Raw genomic sequence first — 27,988 nt, 5'->3', positions numbered from 1 at the left:
TGCAGTCTTTAGGTGGTGGGAAACCCACCGGTGGATTCTCATCGGCACGTCGGCGGCCTGGACTTTCCCCAGCGGGACAAAGCGCTCAGCGGTGCTGGTGAGAGTTTCCTTGGATTCAATTGTCTTAATCAATGGAGCGTTGTGGCCCTGGTTGTCGGTGGCACAGCGTCAAGCGGTCCCCGCTTCTGGCCAACACGGTTTCGACGGGCCTCAGCGGTTATAGCAGGTTCCATGTCTTAAAATCGTGGCAAAAATGGCCATGAATACAAAATATTGTAGCAAAAATACTGTGGTCCTTTACATGACCACAATCATGTAAATGATGCGGGGGACACCCCTGCAACCTCTGGACCCATTATAGCATTTAAGGGGAGCGGGGGACACCCCCGCAACTCCCGCTCCCCTTAAATGGTATAATGGGGTGCACCTTTACTGGGTCAAACCACAGCATTTTTGACGCAATTTATTTTACCGGCAACATTTTTGCTGTGGTTTTATTACCTGACACCTTATAGCAAACCTGCTAACGCTGGTCCACAGTGGTGGACGGAATGTCCGGGGCTTCTCTTCGTTCTCCTCAGCGATCCCTGTCTCCGGTCGGCAGCCTGTCGAGGGTCGGGCTTCCAGGGAGCTTCGGCGAATGTTAGCGGTGATCGATGGTCCGTTGTAGCTCAGGAAGAGGTCTCCTAACCAGGTACTCTCTCGGATCAGTCCTCAATAAACTAGATAGCTTTCAGATTGGGTCGAAGCAAATGCAGCAGCAAGTCTTCTTCTTCCAGCTGGGCTTCAAGGATAAGCATCAAGTATCAACTTCAGCTTTTGAATGATTTCCATCAGTGAGAGGTCCCCAGATATACTGTTTGGTCTCTCATTCATTCTGCAGGATCACACTCAGGCAACCAATCACTCAGAAGGGCATTCAGCAGTCAGGCAGCCAATCAGGCTCACAGTGCATTCAGGCCATTCTCCTCCCTCTCAGACACTCACAACAAGGAATGTGTATTGGGAGTGGAACCCAGCCATTTAGCACTACACACTGCATTCATACCAGTGTTAGGCAGACTTATATGCAGTACCCTTTGGGAACACCACACACAATTAAGACTACAATTAAGTACAAATTCACCTTTGGTACAAGCCTGTACTACACAGTAAAGTGGTAGTGATGGCTGAGCAACCAGACTTATCTCAAGAGTAAAGTGAGCAGTATTAGAAGTTACACAAAGGACAGCAAGTACTATGGTTCAAGCAAACACTGATTCAAGGTTTCTGAGTAATAGAATATACATTTATTTACACCATTAGTTATAAAACAGTTCACTAATGTAAAGCAGCAGAAAATCACAATCTTAATACACTACACCACACCCAATCAATTCTGGACAAGTTAAGCTCAAAATGAAATGTGAACAAAATGGCACTCCAGCAATTTAAAAAGGGGGGGAAAGAACAAGGTTATCAAAAATCAACAACAGCAACAAGTAATAGGCAGGGCAACCTAGAAAAGGCTTACTACAACTAGGATTCAAATCAATAGGCCTGGACCAATGTTAATGGTTCAGAGACTTTGCAAAGGATCACACAGTTCAGGATAGTTTGCGGTTAAGTCTTCGCCAAGAGTTCAAAATGAAGTTGGACGGAGGAAAAGTTATTGAAAAGAGTAGAGAAGGACAAGCGTTCGGAGAGGCGAAAGATTTCAAACACTTTCACTGTGGTCGGACGGGACGAACAACCAGATTTGAACAGTACCTTAGATGAAGAAGAATGCTGTAGCTGAGGCGGTAGTTCCTGGCAGTTCCTGCAGACTCACAGTTCCTGAAGCGACTGTCGGACTGACAAGAAGGAGGAAGACTGGAGGGTCCTGAGCTGCCCAGGGAAGAAGCCAGCAGCAGAGCAATGTGTTGAATAAAACGTGCGCTCCTTAAAAACACAAATGGACTCTCTCTCTCACTGGCTATCCGGTTTCCTGTAGCACAGCAAATTCGACAGGCTGAAGAGGAGGTCCAAGGGCTTTGTGAGCTGGTTGGTCCCACCAGTCTCAAGGGGAGAAGACTCCTTTTGGATCTTCACTGTTGTCAGAGGTTCAGGCGATTCAGACCTGCAGCAGGGCTTCACCGAGATGTCCAGTAGTTGCAGCAGTCATCTTCCTTCAGCTCCTCGTTGGTTCTCTTGTGCCAGTGGCGACTCCGCCTTCCAAGTCCCAGAGACCTGCTTTTAAGCATTTTCCCCCATTCACACAGCCTGGCTGTCAATCACACAGCAGGGTGGCTGTCCTGGCAGGACAGCCACCTAGCCAATCAAACTAGAGTGCAACTTGGCTCTCCAAGGAGACCCTGTGCAAAGGGCCTAAAACCCCTCCCACACATCCTGTCCACCCAGATACTCAGGCGCTGAAGGAGGGCTTCAGTGCAGAAGCCCGCCAAAGGACGGCGAACAAAGGAACCAAACCTGGTTTGGCGCGCAGGGTAAAACACTAGAAAGACCTTTACAAAAAGAAATGGCGAATAAACCCAACCGGAACCAAATAAAAATAAATGGGGTGCAGCGGGTTAGAGTTTGAGGCTACCACCGTAGCCTCTAACGTTACTGAGGCTATTTTCATAGCTCGCGGTAGAATAAAAATGGTAAATACCACTGCCACCAGCCAGATCTTAGAGAAAGGAGAATGAAACAATGTTCCATGAGAATCAGACAAAAAGGGATAACTATTAACCCTTGCAGTACTCTATTGGAAGATAGGTTGTACTGGGTCTGTAACTTTAAAAAGACTAGTAAAGTCAATGGAAACTTTACATGTTCTGGGAGACAGTAGTCAGTCCCAGAAAATGGAGTTTAAAGTGGAAGTCTAAAAAGACAATCCTGTGTCACTGCACTAAAGGTACTGTGTGAGACATAGTAAAAAGATGATGCCTATGGAGTAGGTGAAACTCCATAGCCTTTAAGCAGAAATAAATTTACAACACACAGCAAAAACACATGTAAGAGCGGGAAAAAAAGGCTCACACTCTTACCAGGTGAAAAAATAAATCCTAGAAATCCAGCAAAGCTGCTGAGGGACTCAACAGGTAAGGGAAATTAGCCAATCTGGAGAATTCTCCCTAACAACCAGTTTCGGGCAGGGCTGTATCATTCATTGTATTTCATACCAGAAACCAGACACCCATAACAAGAAGTGCATATTGGTCACACACTCCATTCACCCTGGTCCCACCCACAGGGTGTACCCACAACATACAGTCATTGGAAGGCTCCAGCCAGTCTGGCCTGGACTTCCCCACAATACCATATATGGAACCTCCACCCAACAGCCAGTCAGGGGGAAGGGACAGAGTCAGGGCTTCCCAGGACTTTGGGAAAAACAAGGTAACAAGCAATAGAAAGCAAGAGGCCACAGGGGCCATCTTGTCTCCTATCAGGAATCAACTGATTCCAACTGCAGGTCCTGTATATCCCCAAAATGGAGGATACTCAGAGCACCTGTCAAATTCAGCATGGAGCTGCCACCAGCCCATAGCCAGCTCTGTGGGCCACACACAGGTGCCCAAAAACATACACTAGGGTCACAGGGTTGTACCCCCACCCATGGGTGCCATAAGGGTATCCCAAGGGTCTGTTCATCAAACCAAAAATAGGAAAAGCTGCACTGCCAGGAGTCCCACATGGACTCCTGGGCAGAAAACAATACAGATGACATATCAAAAAGGACTACATGACAAGGACAGGGCGGACCTGTCCCTCCAATGCATTTCGAGCAGCACAACAAACTATTGCCCACTTTTCTAGTACAGCATCACACCATAGTTATTTAGGCTTATTTTGAAGAAAAAGGCCCTTATTCACAGAGCATTTTCCAATGGGGGTTTTGCCATTATAAAACACTTCAGTGAATTTGGCCCAAAGTATGTTACTGAACTGCGCACAAAAAATGTTCTGCAAGTTCTGATCTTTAGCTGAAGTCACTTTGCATTCCTTTAACATACTTGCTTTGTTAATTTCCCATTTATTTAATTAGAGCTACTTCAAGGCCAGGACAACCTTAACAGTTCGAATTCACAATAATAATCAAGGGTCTCTTGGATCTCACTGCTAGAAGTCAACTCTGTAAGTCTCCTTGGAACTTCTTGTGCCGAACATCTTTCTCACACCAGTATTAGCAAGACCATAAATGGCATGGCTGTAAGGCATCCGTCCGCAATCCGTGTGATGGCTGTATCATTAATCTTAGTGTCCCCATCTTACTTGGCAAGTTGACAGTGGCCAGGCTCCGGGCAGCATGTTTGGGAGTCAGGCTCAAGTTTCTGATCTCAAAGACAGACATGTTTCCATCCTTTCTCCTCCAGAGTAGATTCTTCAGGGCTCTTGTGGTGTGCTCACTCGGTGTTTCTGGCCTAAGCTCTCTGGATGTTCCAGCATGTATGAACAGTTATGTTATGTTAGCAGAATTTATATAGCACATGTTCACCATAAGGACAGGCAGAAAGCAGTAGATGGATTTAAAGCACGACGAAGGATGATCAGATGTGGTGCGCAGAAAAAAGGGAAGAGGGTCCCATGCCTTTCTCGGTTGCTGCGGCAACCGAGAAAGCACAGCCACCCATGTGTGAGTCTGACCCTAGGAATTTGGATCAGAAAATCAGATTGTGAACAAAGAGGTTGCAGAGGGACATAAGGAAAGAATTTAATCTGCAAATATTCTGCGCCACATTTATAAAAGGCTCTGGGCCTCATTACGACTTTGGAGGCAGCCATGGTGCTATTAACACCATGGCTGCCTCCAAAATCGTGTCTGGGTCCAGTTTCCCTAAATGGGGAAATACCGGGCCATTCCGAGTTTGGTGGGCCCGGTATTTCCTCCTTCAGGGTACCCGGGCCCGGTCCTTCCCCCATTCCCATTCCCATTCCCATTCGAGCCCCCATAGGGCTCAATGGGAATGGGGAGGGAGCTAACAAAGGGCCCGTTAAAAACGGGCCCGTTGTTAGCTCCCTGGTCCCCTCATGGGACCCGCTATGGATGTCTGGAAAAACCAGACGTCCATAGCGGGTCCCGCGAGAGAACCTCGTAATAGGGAGGAATGGGTATACCGGCACCGGCACCATTACCGGTGCCGGTAAACCCAATCCTCCAAGGTCGTAATGAGGCCCTCTGTGTACAATGCAGAGTGACTTAAAAAGGACTTGCTTCTTGACTGGGAGCCAGTGAAGTTGACGGAGCAGGGTAGACATATGGGTATTAAACGGGGGCAGAGAACAGACATGGCCACAGCGTTTTGAAGGAGCTGAGGGCGGTGCACAAGATAGGTAGGCTGAGCCAAATACAGCGCATTACAATAGTCAATGTTACTAAGAACCAAAGCAGCCACCACAGGTGCCTGAAATTGCACAGAGATGAATGGGAGAACTTTCCATAAAATTTTGAGTTTAAAACGACCAGATTTACAGACTTAGGAGACCTGACCACACAAAGACAGAGAAGAGGACATTTTTACCCCCAAATCTTTGACAGAAGATGCTGGTGAAGGAACTGATCCAAGAGTAGTAGGCTAAACGTTTGGCGTCCAAAAAGACACAGAGCTGGAGGTACCAGCAACAAGAAACTCTGTCTTTTCCCCATTTCATTTCAACCAGTTCGCGGCTATCAAAGAGCACAAGTCTTAGTCCCTAATCCATGCAGCAGAGAAGTGGCGTGATGTAAATGTTAAATAATGCAGGGGAAAGAGCATATCCCTGCGGAACCCCGCAGAGTAAAGGAACAGAGTTAGAACAGAAAGGAGCAAGAAAAACAGACTGAGAACGGCAGAGAAACAAGTCAGAACATGACCCGACATGCCCGCAGCCGATAACCGGGAGATTCGGGTGGGATGGTCAACAGTACCGAAGGCAGCAGATAGCTCTAATAAAATCAGTGCTCCGACAACACCCTGATCAACCAGGCAGACACGATCGTCAATCACGGATGTGAGAACTGACTCCCTCTCCCAGGGCAAAAACCAGACTGAAATGATCAAAGAAGTCAAAGGAGTCAAGAAAAGAGGAGAGCAAAGGGGGAATCCCGAGACTCAAGCAGCTTCATGAGAAAAGGAAGAAGGGAGATAGGACAGAAATTTGAGAGCACAGGAGGATCGAGAGAGGGCTTGTTGAGCAGGGAAATGACGAGTGCATTTTTAAAGCCACTGAGAATATATCCAGATGAGAAAAGATATATTAACAGATGATGTTCTCAATGTTACAATCAGGGCTCAAGTCGAGGGTACACGCGTGGGGACGGAGTCCCCCCACTTTATTCAGAGGGTTGACTCAGTCCCCCCCTAGCTAAAAGAGAAACATTGGATGTCCTCTTTGAATTTATGAATCAAAGAAGACCTGGGGGATCAAACCGCAGTCGGCAGGTTTGCGGGCCGGGCACTTCAACACTGCACTACCTGATCAAAACGAACAAACAAAGGTGAAATATCCCATTTCGGTACTGCAAGTCCCAGGGAAAATATTTGTATTGGTTCTTGGAGTTTAAAAAATGCACACATTTTAACGTCTTCAAAAACACTATTAGAAGAAAATATCCTGTGTGTGTGTTGATTTTATGAAAGGCAAATGTCATTTGTCCTGTTCAATTTGGGTGGTTATGCAAAGTCAATTGATTCAAATGTGCATATTTCACCTTGATATGCTAATTTCTGGCGACGTCACATCTGATTGCATTTGTTGATGAGTCCCCCACCATTTTTAGGATTGACCCCTGGTTACAATATCCCCTGAGATCTCTTTAAGAAGAGCAAGAGGAAGGCAGATTTCAGCTTATGAATAGCAGTGAGAACATCTAGATCAGAAAAAGTTGGAACAGTGGACCAATTAGCTTTAGCTATAGAATAGGAAGGAGAAAAGAAAGAGGTTCCAGATTGTGCCACAGTATTGGTGGTATTCTGACAAATAGTATCAATCTTATTAAGAAAAAAGTAAGAAAGAGAATCACAAAGGTCCTGAAAGCGTAGAGCCCGTGAGCTTACCTTGACTGGGGAAGAGAGAGACTGAACTAAGTCAAACAGTGCTTTAGGCTGATTTATGGGTGCCTCCACTTTCATACTGTTTGGCAGTGATAATTGCCTTCTGAGAAGTTGCCATAGTAAGATGGAAGAGGGTTTTATCAGCCAGCGAATAGACTTCCTTTTCCACTTCCTTTCTGACTGCCTACAAAGAAGTTTATGGGCCTTGAGTTCATCTGAGAACCAAGGCTCAGAGGGACGAGTTTTCTTTTTACAAAGTCTAAGGGGAGCCAAGAAGTCAGCTACCGCACAAAACATTGCATGCAAAGTTAGCAATGAACAGGGCGAATTACGGGCGCATTGAAAAGTGAGGGAGGTTACAAGATCGGAATCAGAGACAAGGTGCCAGCTACGCTTAAGAACATCTTGTCTTACCACAGGTGGAATAGCAGCCAGTAATGGAATGGAAAAAGGCACCCCAAAGTAGTCAGTACATAAAACTGCAAATGGAGAGGAAATAGTAATAGAAGCTGCTGGGGCAAAAACAAAATCAAGAACATTACTCAGCTGATGAGTAGGGTCAACGACCCGCTGGGGGAGACCAAGATCACACTTTAGAGCCAAAAAAGTGGAGACCTGCGAGCACTGGTCGTACTAACTCAGAAGTTAAAATCGCCCACAATCAAGAGATTGGATATTTAAGTTGAAGTTGAGATGCAAAGGCAGGAACCTGCACGAAAAGTGCCATCAAAGCCCGGGGGTCTGTAAAACACAAGAATAGAACGCGTAGAAGTGGGAGAGACCGAAATACGGGTGAGAAGACACTCCATCTTCAGAGAATGATCAGGTATAATGCAGGACATTAAAAAAGTATCCTTATATATTAAGACGACTCCCCACCCCCGGATGACTAGAGGGGCGATCACCAAGAATAAGCTCATAATTGGAAGCCAGTGCTTGAATTATGGATGGACCTGAGATATCGCAAAGCCAAGTCTCAGTCAAGAGCAAAAGATCAGGCTGAGAAGTCTTTAACAAATCATAACAGTTCAGGGCATGAGCCACCAGAGAATGGGTATTTAATGAACAACGATGAAGAGCAGCAACCCTTGAAACACATTTAGAATGTTTGGAGAAGCTGGTAGGCCATAGGGTTACCCCCTTACAGTGTCACTATTAGCCCCTGTAGGAACAAAGCTGTGATGGCTTTACCCTCGTCTTGTGACTACTAGACCATACAGATTTAGTCCATTTTATTTCGAATTTTCTTATGAGTTTATTTGTAGATGTGGTGCTTCAAAGCACCTGGGAAAAACACACCGGCGCATTGGCTTCAATACAAAGGTGTCATATATTTACAAGGAATAGGAAGCATGGCATGAGGTTACATAGCCAAGTCGTCTGCCCAGTTACAGTCGCCGTCAGACAGCCGAGCTGGCATTCGGGGTCCATAGTGTTCCGGACAATTTTTGCTGAGGTTATTTGCAGGTAATTCATATTACAACAAACATAAAATAAGTGGACAGATGGAAAGGCAGGCACATTTGCAGTTATTAGGTAATGGCTAAAAGACATAAGGCATAAGTGCGGTAGAGTGAAATATAGGAGTAATTTGGGAAAGGCAAGATTTACCTTTGATCAGTAATGGAGAAGGCCCTGCTGGCACATGTATTGGGAAGTATTACTCCACTCTTTTGGGTCAGCATGGCACCAAATGCAAAGGGACTGCCATTTACAATGATTTCAGAGGTGTAGGCCGGATCGAAAAATACTACTGTAGCATCGACGATCAGGGCTGTCTTAATATCCTCAAATGCACTTTCCTTAAGCACTGTTCAGGCCCACACAGCAACTGTCGTGAAACAATTCTGCAGGTGAAGAGACTGCAAAACTGGGTCTTTTGGTATAGGCCATTGTACGTTAAGAAAGTGTTGATGTGTTATGGCACCAGATGCAACACTGCTAGGTCATAGCGTCCATTGTGGTCCAATTTAGAGAAGAATGTTTTCCCGTGAAGGGAGTAGAGCACTAGAATATATAGATCACTGTGCTGATCATGATGATTAAGGGGGGTCCTGCTGCCGGTCGGAGGCTCTTTAGAGGCAATGCTCTTCCATCCCAGTGAGTTTAAAAGTGGGCTCTGTAATACTGATAATGAGGGTTGCGATGTGACATGAATTGTCAGGCAATAACTGAGGAGTCTTGCCACTTGTTTCAAAGATATGACAGTGATGTATTACACACACGTGTTTCGACCAGACATGGGTCTTTTTCAATGCTGTGGTCAGTTTACATAATGTGCAATCGTGTTAATAATCGTTTGAACATTTTACTCGAGCAGCTTGAGTTAGAATTGGCCTCAAACAGCTTTTCTTTGTTATGTTTTGTTAAGTTGATTCATACCGCAGAGCACTGACATTTATATGGTCACACGGGTGCTCTTGTGGCTCTGTAAGGTAAAGTGGGATGTGTTGGTTAGGGAGGGAGAGAGGGATAAAACAGATGTTATGCTCATCTGCTGATGCATGTAGAACCAAGAGTAACTGGCATCCATGCATGTGAGCTTTCTGGGTCTGCTTTGTTTTGTACACTGGGTGCTTATTGTTTCCGGATGGACGGAATCCAGAGTTTCTGATGTTTGGTGTAGGAGGCTAGTGGGTTTGTGACTTGGTTTGAGACAAGGGGCCTCATTACGAGTAGCGCACTAAAAACGGGGTCATTACCGGCATGGAGGAACGAGCGGGTCCGTGCTCGTATGACGCCGCTAATAGCGAGCGATTATGAGTGCGCGAGCATGCGCGTACCACCATGCCGGTAATGGCCCTACCGGCATGCCGCTATAGGCCCTCAAACCTCCGATATCACCATCACGGGACCTGCCGATACCACCACTGCCTAGGAGGAACCCCTAAATACCGACCCGGTAATACCAACATGCTAATACCGGGCTCTTAATACCGGACCCGGAAATAATGTCATTGCGTTGGAACGGGAAATGGGCCGGCGGCCATCTTTAAAAACACAATCCATTGCAATCCTCCCAAACCACCAGTTGTTTCCAGGAGAGCTCAGTGGCAATACTTCGATAATGTCTAAGGCAACCCGGAAGACCACCCCCGGCTGCGGAAACAGCGCTTTTCCGATGCTGAATTAAATATGCTTGAGGACACCCTTGCCGCACATGCAGATGTCATCAAATCCCAGAACCTGAAGCATGAGGTGCAGCAGCAGAAGAAGGACATCTGGCAGGAGGTAGCCTGCAAGGTTTCCGCTGTGGGAAACCACCCCACGTAGTGTCAAGGATTGCAGGAAGAGGTGGGACGACCTCTGCCTTAGGGTCCGTAACATCATTGCAAGCAACAGGAGGGAGGCCATGGCCACAGGCGGGGGTCCCCACTCTCCTGCCAAAATGACCACCTGGGAGGAGACTGCAAGCACCTTCATTAATCCAGAGTCCATCGAGGGATTTGGGGAGATGGAGACGGGTGCGGCATCATCACCAGAAGGAGGTGAGTGACCCTGCAGATCTCTGTAGGGGAAACCATGACATAGCACAAGTGATGTGGAAGAGAGTCTAGGCAAGGCAATGCATGTCCCAACACCCACATGAACATATCCAAGTCCAGATGGCGGGCCAAACCCTGCCAGACAGAAATGCATGCTGAGTGCCAATCCCATAACCAACTCACAGCCAACACACATGGACCGTGCCCATGTATACATCACACAAACCCCAACTCAACGGCATGCCACCTGCCATGCAGCAAATGGCAAAATGCCCCCTCATAATACCCTATGTGACACACCTGTAAGACATGAATGCATGATTAAATGAATAATGAACAGCACCATAGTATGCTTCTGGCATGTAACACCATTACTGATGCCCTGCATCTCTTCTACCCACCCAGGCACCGATGGAGAAGATGCCAGCCAAGACACCACCGGCAGGGCATCCACGTCCAGCCCACAGAAAAGGGCTACAGCCACGACCACCTCCAGGGCAGCCACGCAGCCCACACCCACAGCCAGTGTGCCTGACACAGTCGAGACCCAACTGCCCACAACCACACCAGTGGAAGAGTCCCTACAAGCACTGGCCACCACTGAAGATGACTTGGAGGAGAATGTGGACCAGGAGGGAGTCTCGGAAGTGACATGTCCACCCACCCCAAGCCCCATGTCGACCCACCCACCCCAAACTCAGCCCTCACCCACCTACAGCAGGGCTGATCCCTGCCTGCATGATTCGGACCTGAGCCCCTTCCTGGAGGACAGCACTGAAAATGCAGGCCCCGTGACATCACCCCCCACCACTCCTGCTCCCACCAACACCCTCGAGTCACGGCTGGCGAGGGTGGAGGCCTGACAGGAGTCGATGTTGGAGCTCCTGCGGCAATACATAGCAGATGGCGAGGACACCAGGTGAGGATTTGCCACAGCCATAGCGGGGACCACTGCCGCCATTACAGCCAACACAGCCGCAGAGAATGCCTCGGCAGTGCTGATGAGGGACTGTCTGGGGGCCATAACACAGGTAGTAACATCCATCCTGCTGCACAGGCAGCAGCCACGACTTGCACCAGGCGTGGAAGTCCCCATCACTCCTCATCAGCCACCACACCTGCTTCCTCAGTCCCCACCAGCCCCGTGCGTCCTACTAGAAGGAGTGCAAGGCACACCGAAATGCAGCCCCCGGAGAGCAAAAAGTCCTGCAAGTAGTGTTGGCGGACAATGGGAGTGGGACACATGTTATTCGGGGTGGATGGGAGCATTTGGGGGAGTTCACTGGGGGGTTTGGGAGTTCACTGGGGTGTTTGGGAGTTCACTGTGGGGTTTGGGAGTTCACTGGGGGTTTGGGAGTTCACATTTTTGCAGTTTGAACCAATACACCCGTTGTGAGAGAAAACCTAATGCCTGGACATGGTTAATTTCGTGTGTATCCATTTATTGTATGACGGTGTTCAGTGCCCAAATCCCAACATTCCCTGTGTGCATGTCCACATGGACTTGGTGTGTCACTGACACATGTCTATCATAGTCCCTGTGGGTCAGAAGTATTCGTGAATCAGTGATTGGCATACTGCATGACCATCCTGTGCATCACGTACTGGCAGGGGTGCTGCTTCACCTCCATCTCCATCCTCATCATCCTCACCCGGTGCATGTATGTCAATGTCAGGTGGCAGTGGTACATTTCTCCGGACGCACATGTTGTGCAGCATGACACAGGCCATGGTGATCTTTGCCACCTTCTCAGGCCTATATAGGAGTGCCCCACCAGTCCTGCTGAGGCAGCGGAAACGCGCCTACAACAGGCCAAAGGTCTGCTCAATCACTACACGGGTACGGGTGTGTACCCGATTGTACTCCTCTTCATGGCTGTTCCGCGGGTTCCGCACAGGAGTAAGTAGCCACGGCCTCAAGGGATATCCTCCATCACCTGCAAGCAAACACAAATCAGACCTTCCAGGATTTTGCGGCATGAAATGGCAAATTTTGCAGCATTAAATGGCAAATTTTGCGGCACAAACCTTTATTTATTGCAGCTTTTTTGTGGGACGTTTTGTATTAACTGGAGGGTGTAAGATTGCCACGTTGCAGGAAATAGGCAGAGTGCAAGGCTACAAGAGAGCCATGGTATCATTATTATGTATCTTTTGTATTAATTTAATAGGATTCCCAGATGTCTCTGGCTTGGCAGAACAGTGTTTGATTTGGCTACATTTCTGGTTTAATGTTCATGCCTATTTAATAGTATTAACTAAATTGACCATTATCAATTGTAATGCTGAAAATATTCCCCTTCTATGATCTCCAATCCCCCAAACACCCACACACCTCTCTCACCAACACACATCTCACCAACTCTCCATCACAACTTCCATTCCTTAACCTCTCACTCTGTCATACAAGTACTCACGTGCTATGTCACACTGTCAAGTCACAATTTGCACTGCCCAGCCCCTGCCACACTCCAAATCACACTCCCAGCTCACAATTACACTCTACAATTCCTGCCGCAATATACAGTCCATCATTCTTTTGTGCTGCTTCTGCATCTTGCATCCTTTCTCCCATTCTATCGCACTCTTCCCTCATCCTTTTTCCCAATCTGTAGCTCACTGCATCTTTCTGGCCAACTGCTTCCTCTCTGCTTTCTGTACCTCTGCTCGCTCTCAGATTTCTGGCCCACCGCATCACTGCTTCCTCTGCTCTCTTGTGCAGTGCTTCCTCCTCTGACCCACCTCCTCTGCTCTCCCTCTGCTTTCTTGCCTATCACTTCACATCTCACCCATCACTCTCCCTCTCTCTCATAGTGTAACCATTTTTTTAATTTTTTTAAATTGTAGATTTTGACCCAGTTCCTCAAATAATGGGGCATTTAAAAAATAAACGGAGGATATGCTATTTTTAGACAACCCATTTTTGAAATGAGCATGTCACCTTATTCTCAAAAGGTGACCGGCGCATTTCCACTGGCTTGAGCTGTAGCGCAAATTGTGCACTGGCCAGCTGCCTTGAATGGTGTTCTAGGTTCTTTGACCGAAGTGTAATTATTTGGGGCGAAATTGAGCTTAGTCAATTTCGCTGCGAATTGATTTGCACTTCAGCCAAACAACCCAAAATGTACCTTTCACCACCACCCCACCCCCTTCCCTACTTAACTGCTTGGTCGCTGCCGCTTGCCCTGCAACCCTGCGGTGCCAGATCCGTCCCTCTAACACGGGTCGGATCCAACTCCGCAGGGTCCCTTTTTCGCTATTTTCTTTTTTTTCTGTTCCCGCCTCCAATTTTGAGGAAAAAGGGGCAAACACTTCTGCAACCACCCTAGACCAAAAATACTGAACATGGGGAGCGGGTGACACCCTCGCAACACATGTTCAGTATTTATCGATCGAATAGTACTGAACAAAATAGGTCAAATTGTAACATTCAATAGATTTTTGTCATCAAAATGGGCAGTACTTAGAATAGATTCGCTCTCCTGACAGTGTTCTGCAAGCTCCCAGCGCCTTTCACAGGGACAGGCCCTCCAGGTGCCTGCCGCTGTAAAATGTGACACAAAAAATGCATTTTTATGCTGTTTGAGGAACAGAAATGCAAGCGACACAGCAGCAGTTCATACCTTAAAAGAAATGCATGACAGGGTCAGGAAAGACCCTGTCATGCAGTGGCAGCCCCACAATCTGTGCGCGTAGGGTTGCCTACAATTTCTGCACATTTGAAAGTGCATCTTGCTTGGAAATGAGGGATGCGCTTTTAAATTGACAGAAACGCCACTTTATTTGATCAAGGAGGTGAAAAAGGCCATCTGAATGGGCGCGCATATAAAATGTGCTGATTCATGAGTCCCTTGTGGATTGGGCTGCACTTTTTTGTGGTGCAAGTGATGAGATGTGTTAGCGCATTTCATTTCTTGTGTAAAAAAAAGTTGAGAACCTGGCACCCTGAGTATATTTTTTTTAAAACAGTTATCTTTGCAGATTACTTAAAAAAAAAAAATGTAAATTTTAAAGATGCTGTTTTTGCACAAAACGGCCGTTTTCGCAGCATTTTGCGGGATCGCAAAATCGCTATAAGCTGGAGGGTCTGACAAATAGGTGTGTGTCACTCTGAGCTGCCACCTTCAGGAATCACAGTCATGGCCGCAGCTATTTGGTGTGGACATGCACATGTCCCTGTACGTATGCACGAATGTCATCTAGATGCATACTATACTGCTATGAGGTGTGGTAGTCTGGATGACGTTCAATAGATGATGCAGGGTGAAATGATGCATGCTGAGGCGGATGTACTGTGGTTGTACGACAATGTTTAGCCTCCCATTTATGCTGTGTATACTACACTGTGCATGGACACAGTACCCACATTGGCACAGTTGCAATCCTGTTTAGTAATGCATTGCTTGACATACACATGGTGGTCAGGTTCTGTGTCTTACATGTGGTCATTGATATGCGTTAATGGTCAGATGTGTGCCAATGATGTGTCCTGTTGGGGTTGGGGTGTTCAGGTCATTAGTTCAGCGTGCATTCTCCACTCACCGTCCATTCCCACCCAGGTGGTGTATGCATCTCCCATTCCCACCCAGGTGGTGTATGCACCCCCCCATTCCCACCCAGGTGGTGTATGCATCCCCTCCCATTCCCACCCAGGTGGGGTATGCATCCCCCCAATTCCCACCCAGGTGGTGTATGCATCCCCCCATTCCCACCCAGGTGGGGTATGCATTGCAACACATCCCTACCCCAATGCACTGCCATGGCCCACTCAGGCAACTCACCAAGCAGCCAGGCACATTGTCCAGCATGTCACTCCATGTGATGGGGTAGCGTGGAGTTATGCAGCACCATGGCATCATGTGTTGATCCGGGAAATCGTGCGCAGCAATGTGTGATGATCTTGCTGGAGTCACATACCATCTGCACATTGATGGAGTGCTATTGCTTGCGATTGCGGTACACCGCCTCTACGGCATGGGGGACTACCAATTCGACATGGGTGCAGTCCAGGTCACCAACACAATTGGGCATGCCTGCCAGTGCATGGAGGCCTACTTTGGTGTCAGCTATCTCCTGGGCAGTCCGTGATAGGGATATGTGTGTGCTAGCGTGCTTCAGGAGGTAATCCAGCACTTGGGTCAGCATGCGTGAAAATAGTGGTTGTGAAATGACATGCAGCTGGCCCACTGTGTGCTGGTAGGTGCCTGTGGCCAGGAAGTGGAGCACAGACACCACCTTTAGTAGCAGGGGGATGGCAGTGCGTATTTCTATGAGGCTGGCAATGTTGTTGCCTATCATGTCCACTATGGTGGTGATGGTGTCCCGGTCCAACCGGTACAGGGTGTGGATCTGCTCAGGGGTTAGATTGAATGAACTGGGTCTGATGCGAGGGATTAGCGGCTGCCTATGAGGGACTACTGGCTGCACTGGTGGTAATTGCTGGGCCTGTCTCACCCTCCTTCTTGTGGGATGTTTTTACCCATGCATCCAAGCCCTACAATAAAACTGTGCAGTACTGGCATGGAAAACATCATGATGGCCAGAACTCCCCAGAGAGTGCACAGGGAGAACATGAAGAATAGGCTGCCACCCATTTTTGCCTATGTTGTGAGCACAGGAGGGCACTGCCTAAAACCACCATTGGGCTACACACACAGTAGCCTGAAACCATTGGGAATGGCAATGATGATTGCCAAAAGCAACTCAGAACTGTGGGGAATTCATTTTCTTAATCCCAAAAATGGTTGCATTACCAGTACTCACCACTATCAGAAAGCCGGCGTTTTAAAACCACCAGACATTTGTGTAAAACTGCACAAATGAAACAAAACCAGACCAAGGAAAGACTTGCTAAGAGGTGGAAGAATGTAAAACCATATTCTTAAATGACTTGAAGGAAGTAATTATTTAATGTATAGCTACAAATTGTCAGTTTGATTTGAATGGAGAAAACTGGGAACAAAAAGTGACATTTAGCTGAAACCTGGCTTAGTGAAACTGGATTCTGCTTGACAACTACCCCCGACAGGAGAAACCTGTTCAGCCACTCTTCCCAGGCCTAGCTGCATCCTGCTGCCCCTTGCCAAAAGGAGTTGTCACCTCTCTGATTAGATTAGGGGTGGAGCACCTGGGAACTGGAAGGAACAGAACAATGCAACTCCCTTGACTCAGGCAAATGTTATATTGGGGGCGTCGTAAAGTGGTTTCCTCTTAGGGGAAACTGGGAGGGGCAGTGCCTCTGCTAGCAGCTGAGCTTGGGGGAAGTGGATAAACCAGTTATTCCACCCTGTGATGTGGGAAGCCACACCCCTTTTTGACCAGGGCATAATTTTAAAAAGATAGATAACTCATAGTGCCGACTTGTCAGAATTATATAAGTAATATCATTATTTTTGTGATTTTTCTGTGACCATTTTGAGAGGCGTTAGGACCCTGTGGTGTATTCTGGGGGGTTGCTAGCGGAAAATAGGGTCTCACTCCAAATGTCTGCATGTTAAAAATCTGACACTTCATCAATTAATGTCCATACTCCTTGCGCACATGTGTGTAATTTTGGGTAAATGTCCGATATTGCAAAACCAGTTAAAAAGCGCAAAATGTTGTTATTTTTTAATGCAAGCCCACAGGAAGATCAGAGGCGGACAAGCATGGACCATAAGGAATATATAATTTGCACATGTAATTTCAACAAATTGTATATCTGGGAAAGATGTATTTGAATCAAATATAGATTTGTGGGCAAACTGACCAGGGGAGGATCCTCTGACCCATAAACAGACCTCATCATGATGACAATCCATTTCCTTCCCCCAATCATGGGAGAGGGGAGAGGGGAGAATTGGGCCAATGACAAGTAGAGAGGGGCAGGCTTAGCTAGGCCCAGGCACACACCCATTTTCAAAACACATAAAAAGAGACTGCTGGGACAGGTAGAGACATTCAATTCCATTTGCTGCGGAGCATGCTGACCGACGACTTCACATCCAGAGATCCAACACTTAGACTTCCAAGCTAAACAGAGACTACAGAACTTTGAACCAAGAAGGCCCACTGCAAGCAAAAGTATTTGTCAGCAGGCCTCAAAATCATTTGTAAACTATTCCACAGTCGGGCGAGCTGTCTGAATTCTTTTGCCAAGAACTCTTGCCAGTACCCAGAAAGCAGTGTTACATCCAGAATCCACTTGATCTGGACTGGAAAGCAGAGCAGTATCCAGAACCAGAGGCCGCTGAATCCAGAGAGGCTAGACCAGCAGAGCAGAGCTGACCCAGATCGCTGTGAGCAGAAGCGGTGCCTGATTGACCCGCCGAGCAGACAGAACGGCAGCCGGACGTGTTGACCAGATCCATGACGAGGCCTAGTTCAAATTTATATTGTGAGTACCTAGCAGAACTGTGCAGAACCAATCTCTTAGTTAAAATAATCGAATCCAAACTATTTTAACCTAAGTAGAACGGCCTCCTAGAAATCGTGTCATCTGTCATTTTTAAAGCTGCACAACTGTCACCTGTCAATTCTGCAGCTGCAAGCTGTCACCTGTCAATTTGAGTTACTTTAAATCTGAAAAACTACCGTTATTTAATCGTCCATATCTCTGGAACTGTTTGGGCTAGGAATGAGATTTAACTTTCCTCTGAAAGCTTAGAATCTAAGCTTTCCAACAAGCCTAGAACCGACTTAAACTTTTTTACCGCGATTTGCGATTTTGGCTCAATTTCTCCACTTGTCAAAATAGCAGCTCCATTCTTTCTTTTGTTAAAATCCGTTTGCAACCTGGTAATAACTCATAGGGCATTGCTAAAGTGAGCCTGAACTAATACCAACACGCATCTCCCACTCACCCTGAATCTCTAGAGGGAATTAAAATCAGTTGACACATTTTCCCATCCATTGCCATCACATTTAAAAAGCATTTTGGGCCTGTGTTTCAAACTTCTACCTGTTTCCTCTAAGCTTGCTGGGGGGAACTGAATTTCGTATTGTATTTGATTGCATTCCTGAGAACTGTGTCTCCTCTTTCCATCTCCTTCCATTTCTTACATTGCATAGGGGACGGGGGTAAATTGCCAGAGAAAAAGTGATTATCTTATCTTTTGCTAAAATCATATCAAGTATTTCTGTACTGCATTTTATTCTTCATTGCTTTTCCCTTGAAATCATAAAAGTGTTTTTGCTACTTTATCCATCCTATACTAACTCCTCATTGATTGTAAAGAAGTGTGCTAGTGCCAGATTACCCATTGTTGATCAACATCATATGTCTAAGTGTACTATCAGATATTAATTTATTATAAAGTGTGATTATATATATATATATATATATATATATATATATATATATTGTTTAAATTCTCAAATAAACCTTTTAATTTGCAAAACAAACCTACTTCTTGGCTCAGTGGGGTCAGGGGGATTCTAAGAGGGGGGTGTTATACAAGGGTGGTCATCCAGAGTACTGAACTAGACATAAAAATACATTAATACGGGTTTTCCTCAGCATCCCAGACTAGGCATTGACTTGGCTGTAGTGTTGATTGAATATCGCTTACATTCTCCTCCTGCGTCTCCTCTGTGCTGCCTGTTGTTGCTGCTGTAGTAGTTGTTGTAGTTGCTGTTGTTGCTGTAGTTGTAGCAGTATAGGCATGTCCTCCAGCGCCATGATTGCAACAGCTAGTGGTAGCATTTTGGTGTGGGAAGGGGTGTGGTGTGTGGGTGTACTCCTTTTATGGACTCCATTGAGTGCACCTGTGGTGATTGTGTGCACCTGTGGCAGTTGGCTTGATTGCTGAATGCTGTTTGCGGGTGGTCCGCGATGCCTGTATGGCCGGCATCGCACAGCCCCTGATTACCACCTTCGGGATGCCAGTATTTGCATGTCCACATGGGGTGTGATGTCCTCCTATTACCGGCATGCCAGTATTCGCTGCCCGAAGGGGTGCGTGCACATGCACATGCCGGTATGAGGGGGCATGGTACGGGCGGTGCCGGTATTGACGGGATGTTGGGTCGGAATGCCCCGGACCCATTAACGATGCCGCTATTACCATTCCGCCTTCCTTTTTTCATTACCTCCATTCTCGTAATGAGGGCCAAGGACTGAACTATAATAATAGCAGCACTTATTTTATGTAGTGCTACACGCTGGATTATTTCTACTTCCATACTAGGTGCTACTATTTCCAAATTTAATGTTAGCCAGTGTATCTACCTTGGAGAATAGGAGTATTTATATGGACCTGCTGGGGTTCCCACCCGTGGCTGCAGGTTGTACACAGATGTCTAAAACAGTGCCTGGCAAATGCCTAATACTTGCACATAAGCCTAAACTGTTGGCATTGCCAATGCTGGTAATTGCATTATTTGGGAGATGCATATCAATGCAGATACGCACCAACTCAGAGTCTTATGGTTTTGTGGCCACCACAATATGCTACATGAGTAGTGAGTAGTACCTGTTACTCTTTTGATAATGTCTTCCTGTTCCAACTTGTCCAGCTTTAATTCCACTCCTTGTCTTGGGTGGGAGTAGACCCTTTGGTGTTTGGGTGCTACAGGTCATTTGGTTTCATTGATATGAAGCCACACTGGCTGGCCCTTGAGCCACCTAACCCAAGGAAGAGTTTGTTTCGCCGATGGAGAAAGCTAGCTACATCTTCCACACATTCTCTGAATGTGACATGCATTACTAAAAGTACCTCTTCAGTTTCTTATGCCTCCTTGTCATCACTTGTTGGAGCCTGGGGCATGGGTCTACAGCACCAGTCTCTGAGTGTCACAGAAGCATCCCACCACCTGCAAATGGCACAGAGTCAGTGTTCATGCTGATAGCCTGGGCATGAAGATGTATTTAGCATCATTGAACAAACACACATGACAGAACATAAGACTTTCCTCCATATCCACGCAGACTCCTATTCATCTTCTCCAGCTGAGGGTCTGTGATGCGGCCAAAGCCTGACAGTCATTTCTCGCGTCGCCTGGGCATAAGCGGCACCACATTACATGATGTTAAGCCGGGGGCAGCATCAATACCCTCACTCCTTGGCTTTGGCAGATGGGGCAACACCCAGTGTTCAGCAGATGACTCTCTCGCACCTCCCGATCTATAGGTCGATGGCAGCCCAGTCCACTGCCCACTTCTTCTGGGCAGTATGAATGTAGCCAATTCCAGGTTCTGCTGCCCCTACCTCACCCAGCATGTATCACATTAAAATGCTAGACTTGACTTTCTTTTGCTGCTGGCCTTTCCTTTTTAAGAGGAAAACATTGCCATGCAAAATGGCAGCATTTTGTTTCAGTCAAGAAGTAATGTTCATGATAAAATAAGTTTGACTAAAATCTGTCCATTAGTTTACGATTCACACTATTGATGCGTTATAACATTTGAACCATTGGATGGATTTGCACCTCCCTTTCCAGGTTTTGAGACCCCTGGGCAAATTTCGTATAATGCATCCAGCGGATGAAAAGGCAAAGAATTTTTAAGAAATCCACTGGCAAATAGGTTTCACATTAAGTCTAGTGTGACTAGTCTGTCCCTATAACATATTAATTATGTCTTTAGTATAATACCCTTAACATTAAAATTTTGTATGTTCATAAATTAATAATGTTTTATATACATCTTGTGGGCCTTCTGTTGTTTACATATTCTAATTGTGCTTAAGTGTACCTTTACTCCACTCCCTTTGGTGTCTTGAAGTCTAAGCCTTACTGTTCAGCCTACGCTACCATTGTGAGTTTGCTTTGACCAAACGGTGAAAAGTCTTTTCAAATGCGGTAGGTTGGCCTTCCCCTACACCACAACAGTGTTGGTTTTGGACATCTCTCCTTACAAGAGAGGAGGACATTAAGTAATTCTCAGGAGGAAAAACATAACCTGGAGGATCATTAATAGGTTGCATGCAGTGAGTAGAAATCCATAGATATTTCTTTTTTTTATTAGGCATATTGGTAAAATACTATTTACGTAATCATCACAAAATAAAGCATTAAGAAAAAGCTTTGAGATATTTGAAAAGAAACTATACAATATTCTCATCACAATATACATTTCCATATAATATGACAATTTACAACACACTTAATTAATCAATTGCTATTAATACTATATATCAAAATTATCCAATCATTAATACACTAAACATTCTAAAAAAGACCCTGAAACTTATAAAACGATATGACATCTAAAATGTTCATTCAATTAATTGTCTGATATTTCAGGATGTAGCTTTACAATCGATTGCCAGATATAAAATATAGTGTAATTTAATTTTTAGTTGTCCCCTGAAAATATTTGTGACCAAAATTGATTGTTTTGTATATTCATAGTATTTGTCACAGAAATAGTTTCCTTTAACATATATCTTACTTAGTCTATTGAAAGAGGTCATTAAGTGTCTGGTAGTCTCAATATTCAAGTGGCACACGTGACATAATCTGTCCTCATATGGGACATTAATACATGCACCCCTTCGCTCAAAAGTGGGTAGTTGGTCAAAACGCAATTGCATTAAAAATCCTTGAACTTTTAATTTCGGATTTGATAAGAAATATTTTAAACAGAACTCTTATAGTAAAACCTTGTTTTATGTAATTATTGAAGGAAACCTTACTGTTTAGATTGTTATGCAATCCTACATTTCGGATTTCATTTTCACCTCTGTATAATCCAATCCAACATTTACCGGAGACTGAACCGCAAAGTCATTTTCGACATGAAATGTCCTAATATCTTGCATCCAACAAGACTTTACCTTATTGATGTTCTCCAGGGAAAGAATTTGGTCTATTTCCAAGTAGATGGATTCTTGACAATTACTTTGATCCATCATCTGTATGTCATAGAGGGTAAGGCGAGTTTTCCATCGAGTGAGCATGGAAGTAAAACCCAATTCAAGACATATGGCTTCAACAGCGGTAGATGACGACCATCCCAAATACACCTCACCATAACTTTCCTGAAAACATCTTTAACCAGTGAATTTCCTTGTCCATCAATATTTCTAGAGTGCAAGGGATTATAGTAACATTGTAAATTGTAATCAATCCTTCGATAGAGTGCTCACCGCTTTGAGATATAAAAGCTTGTATGGTGTTAACCTTCTGCTTTACGTTAATTTTAATATGATTAGCTACAAGTTTTATATGAAAGGTCTCATCAATCGGAATCCCCAAGTACTTGAAATACTTAACTATTTCAATAGTCTGTCTTCTAATTTCCACATATAGTTTTTGTATTTATTCTTTTTGCCATTGGTCACCATAATCTTTGTTTTTTTTCCAGATTCAATCAAAGATCATTACTTCTGCAAAACTCATAACGTGTGGCCAAGCTATGGTTTAACCCAATCGATGTATGGTCATACATGACTGTATCGTCGGCATAGGTAACCACCCTATGGAGTGCTGCCCAATCCTTGGTGGATTATTCTTACAGTTACTCAAAGCATCCTCTAAGTCTGCTATATATTTGTTCAATGATAGTGTGGCCAGGGTACACCCTTCCTTCAGGCCATAATTAGTATTAAAAGCTTCACTCAACTGACCATCCTTATTAATCCTCACTTGAGACGATGCATTAGTATACAGTGCCTTAATAAAGTGCAGAGTGACAGAATCTAAGCCGCAGCAATATAGCATGTTCCACAACCTTTGCCAATTCAGTGTCAAAAGCTTTGGTCTAATCCATCTAAGAAATATATATGGCTTCCTTCTTATAATTATAGGCATAGTGAATTAAATAGCTCAAATAGATATAGTACATGTGCAGCAGATCTATTACTTGTTGTGCTAAAGAAAACCTTCAGTACGCTATGCCTTTGCTGTACTGCATTGTAAAGCCTTCATGGCGATGAAGTGCTCACATGATAATGATTTGCTTCTTCTGGATTTCAGATGTGGTTCTGTTTACTGTGGATAAAGGAAACCAGTGCAAAGCAGGGCTGCCACCTGCTGATTTTAAGGATAGCTATAATTCAAGAGCCCAAAAGGTTGGGATACTCGCAAATGTAAGCAAGATTGCCTTCGGTCTCGATGACAAGCTGTACGCCGTACGGGGATCTGAGCTGTTCCAAGGGACGATGCCAAGCTCTGAGGGTATGGACTGGTTCCAGGGAGCGACGCGTGTTGGTAAGACTGACTGGGATAGGTTCAGATTCATTCTCTTCCACCCTAAAGGCACTCTCTATGTTGTCACCCGTGAGGGAGAGTTGTACAAAGGTCCAACGCCAACCAATGAGAACGTCCCCTGGCTGTACAGCCAAGCAAAGAAAATTGGCAATAGTGGATGGGAGGTCTTCCACGCCCTCTTTTTTGATCATGAAGGAATGTTGCATGGAGTTACCTCAGATACGTTTGTGAAAGACTTCCCTCCGACTGGAGTAGACAAATATTGGCTTCGTGATGCTACACGGATTGGCAATGGACCAAGCTGGGAAAAATTAAGCCATTTTATGGCCTTCACCCCGGATGGAAATTTGTGGGCTGTCGACAAAAAAAATGGGGACATCTACACAGGCCCACCCCCTACTCACAAGTATGAGAAGTGGCAAGACAGAGCCAAGAAATTGGGGTATAATTACAACATGTACAAAGTCCTGGCATTTACACGTGATAAAACCATCATGAAGATTCTGAACCTCGATTTTCTGACTGATATCGGAACCATCTTTAACGAAGGCATAGAGGTCGTGGCAGAACAGGACTATGACAACAAGGACAGCTCAACACCCTTGAACTCCACATTTAAGTATGTATGGCGCCAACACTATTTGTGATCGCAGATGGGATTTTTAATGGCTGATGTAGAGTTTTGCTGAAGAAAAATGTTCAAATATTGATATTTTTGTGCATCGCTCATAATGTCAATCCTGGGTTTGCATGTCATGTAGGCATTCCATGTTTAAATGCATCTGCCAGAAGCTATGGAGCAATCTCCTAGTCATAGCATGGGTGCCACGATGGACATCATTTGTATTTGTATTTGTTTATTCATAACGCGCAAGCCATCAGGCTTCAGGGCCCAATTTGTACAGGGTTGCAAAAAAAGAACATACATACAGGAGAATAGATTACATTCAGAGGTTTAACAATACTAGCATAATAACAATCTTACTAATTACATATATTACAATATATATATTATTATACATATATATTACATGGCTACAGTGCCCCTAGGATCCGCAGAGGATGTATCCTAGGGTGAGCTAAAATAGTTGGCATAGCTAGCAGGCCCGAAATGGTGTCAGGGGACAAGCGGGCTGAGTAAGTAGGACAGATGTCGAACATGTCTATTGCTGGCCAAAGAGCCAAGATTTGGTTTTAGTCTTGAAGGTGTTGAAGGAGTCTTCGGCTCTGATAGTAGCGGGGAGGGTGTTATAGTTTAGAGGATAGGACAGGGACTAGTGCCTCCAGCTTTTTGAAGCTTAAACCTAGGGATTGTTAGGCAATGAGTCTGTGCAGTTCTTAGTGGTCAGGCAGTGGAGTGGCGCGAAAGCCGACTGCAGAGATAGATCGGGGCTTTGTTGGCTAGGCATTTGTGCGTGAGGGCAAGGGTTTTAAGGGAAATTCTCTGCTTCACAGGTAACCACTTTAGGCTAGTTCTGGCTTCTGAGATGTGGTGGTTGCGAGGGATGTTCAGGGCCGCTCGAATAGCATTGTTCTGGGTGGTTTGGAGTTTGGATAGGTTCTCTTGGCTGGTGCCTAGGTATAGAGCACTGCAGTAAGCAATTTTAGCCATGATAAGTGTTCTTGCAAGTGTGACGCTATTGTGGGTGGTGAGGAATGGTCTGCAAGCTGAGATGAGTTTGCACGTGTAGGCAGAGGCAGACCTGACTGCATTAGTTTGTCTTGACAAGGATAGGGTGGAGTCCAGGTAGAAGCCTAGTGTTTTGGTGTCTTTCCAGACTCGTATGGAGTTGAAGTCTATGGTGAATGACTGATAAGATGGCCCGAGTTTGCTCAGGCGTTGTGAGGTACCCAGGATAAGGAGCTCCGTCTTATCGTCGTTCAGACATAGCTGGTGCTGGGCCATCCAAGCTTGGATGACCAGGTAGACGTCATTGAGGGCCTTGGTATCAGCAAGATAGTCACCTGAAATGGGAATGAGTATCTGGGTGTCGTCTGCATAGTTGGTGTAGGAGACACCCAGATAATCAAGCACATCAAAGAGTGGTTTCGTAAAGATATTGTAAAGTGTAGGTGACACGCAAGAACCCTGAGGTACGCCGCAATGAATAGGGGAGGGATCCGCAGCAGCGGAAGGTGCAAAGACCCTCATGGACCTGTTGCTCAAGAAGGATTTGATCCAGGCCGCTGCTGAGGATGAGAAGTTGGCAGCAGAGTGGAGGTGCCTGCAAAGGATCTGGTTGTTAACCAAATCAAATGCGGCGGAAAGGTCGAGAAATAATAGCATTGCTAGTTTGCCCTTGTGCTTCAGTACTTCGATCTGAGTTTTTAGGTCTAGTAGAGCCATTTCGGTCCCATGTCTGGGCCGAAATCAAGATTGTCGGAGACCTAACATATTGTTTGATTCAAGGTAGATTTGAATCTGCAGGTAAACTGCACGGTCCAATATCTTAAGCAGAAATGGTACTGTAGTAATAGGTCGGAAGTTCGTAGGTATGCTTGGGTCTAGAGACGTTTTTTTTAGTAGCGGGATCACCCAAGCACCCTTAAGGTTGTCCGGGACAATACCTGTTTTAAAGGAGGAGTTAATGAAGACTGTAATGAATGGGGCTAAGTCATGGGCGGAGGAGTCCTTAATGATGGGAGCTGGGCACGGGTCACCTTGGCAGTTGGATGGTTTCATCCTGAGGATGATGTTCTCTACCTCGGTGACAGAGAGCGGTGCGAAGGTGAAGGGTTTAATATTGGCAGTGTTGGAAAGGGTGGGTCTGGTAGGGGAGAGTGAGCGGTTGTCGCGCTTCAGGCAGTCCTGCTTTTCTTTAATTTTAGATTGAAGCATAGAGATTTTGTTTAGGAGGGCTGCTTGAATGTTAGCACACCATTTGCTGTCTTTTGTGCAAGTGTATGTCAGGGAGACTGGGGTTTCGAGCTCTTTTAGGACTCTAAAGAGTTCCTTGGAGTTAGAATCAGCTTGCATGATACGATTGTTCAGTGATTCTTTTTTAGAAGTGATGATGGCGTCTTTATAAGTGAGGGAGGCAAGGAGGAAGCCATCTTTATGCTCATCAGACGGGTGGCTTTTCCAACGGTTTTCCGCACAGCGTTTGGCTTTGCGGAGGATTCTTAGCTGTGGAGTGAACCAGGAGTTAAGATGTGCTCGTGGTTTGGCCTTCCTAGGTTTGATTGGTGCTATAGAGTCGATAGCCGTGAGCATCGTTTGGTTGTAAGTGTCTGCTAGGGAGGTGGGATCATAGCAAGAGTTGGTCGCCACATTAAGAGAGGGGAGTAACAGTGGGAGGAGTTGTTCTCTTGTTATATTTTTTTTGTTGCGGGTGGGGAGTGCTGGGGCTATTGGTGTTGGGGCTCGCGGGGTAGCTTCAATGTTAAATGTAATGATGTGATGGTCAGACCATAAGCATGGGGAGTTATTGAGGACCTGGATGTTGCAATTGGAGCCGGCTAACCAATCGATGGTCCTGCCTTTGATATGGGTCGGTTCTTGGATGTACAAGGTGAGGCCAAGGTCTATAAGAGCATTCTCCAGATCAGTTGCTACAAGATCTTTTGTGTCACCACGACCTAGATTAAGATCGCCTAAGATTATTGTTTGTGAGTTGTTTTTCGTTTTGTCAAGAAGGAGAGTGGAAATTCCACTGACAAAGGTGGGTGCCGGACCTGGGGGCCTGTAGATAAGGTGAAGGGTGGCCGTTTGGTTAGGTGTTAGTAGTAATTTGATTGTCAGCAGTTCAGCTGATTTGAGTTTGGAGTTGGATACCACTCTTAGGTCAAGGGAGTTTTTATGTATGAAGGCCACGCCGCCACCTGTAGTATGTGCAGAGGAGTGGTCACAGCGTGTAATGCCATTGCTCTAATGTTTCATCTACATATGCAATGTCATTGCAGAAGAGGCCAACCACAAGCCATCTAGAGTTCAACCATCCCTTACAGGGTTTCCAGTCTGGATTCAGGCCAAGACGCAGGACCAGCATGAAGCTGATGGACCTTTAGAAAGGTTTATGTGAGGTGTGAGTGACCCCCCCTTGAACTGCTCGCCTTCATGAGTGTAGATCACTCCTCAATATTCTACATCTCCTGGTTTCTATATGTATGGGTGGTGCCACCCGGGGTTTATCTTTCCAAGATCCTTTCATCGTCCTGTCTTGTAGGTGTGCTCCATTGCTTGCTATTGCAACGGCACCATAACGCTGCCACACAGTGTATTAACCTTGTCTGGTTTCCGTGATTTATCAATGTTCTTCTCTTCAGTTTTTGATCTCATCACGTCTTCCTTTTTCACACAAATCCAGCGTTGCTACTTTTTCACCACCTTCTAAGGAGCGTGAATTCTTCATCCTTATTGCAAGTTCATGTTAT

General features: G+C 45.6%; 1 protein-coding gene across 3 annotated transcripts in view; it reads left to right on the top strand.

The window, feature by feature from the left end:
- LOC138498137 (tachylectin-2-like) overlaps positions 1–27,988 on the top strand; it is a 459,435-nt gene that overhangs the window by 413,053 nt on the left and 18,394 nt on the right. For all 3 annotated transcript variants that reach the window (XM_069622011.1, XM_069622012.1, XM_069622013.1), the window contains one exon: positions 23,381–24,233. In XM_069622011.1, the coding sequence (XP_069478112.1) occupies positions 23,381–24,233 (853 nt within the window). The remainder of the gene's footprint in view (positions 1–23,380; positions 24,234–27,988) is intronic.

Source organism: Ambystoma mexicanum, chromosome 5q (assembly GCF_040938575.1).
Source record: "Ambystoma mexicanum isolate Mex_15411 chromosome 5q, UKY_AmexF1_1, whole genome shotgun sequence".
In the NCBI taxonomy this organism is placed as follows: Eukaryota; Metazoa; Chordata; class Amphibia; order Caudata; family Ambystomatidae; genus Ambystoma; species Ambystoma mexicanum.
The sequence above is the reverse complement of the archived record's forward strand: the minus strand, read 5'-3'. Positions and strand labels throughout refer to the sequence as shown.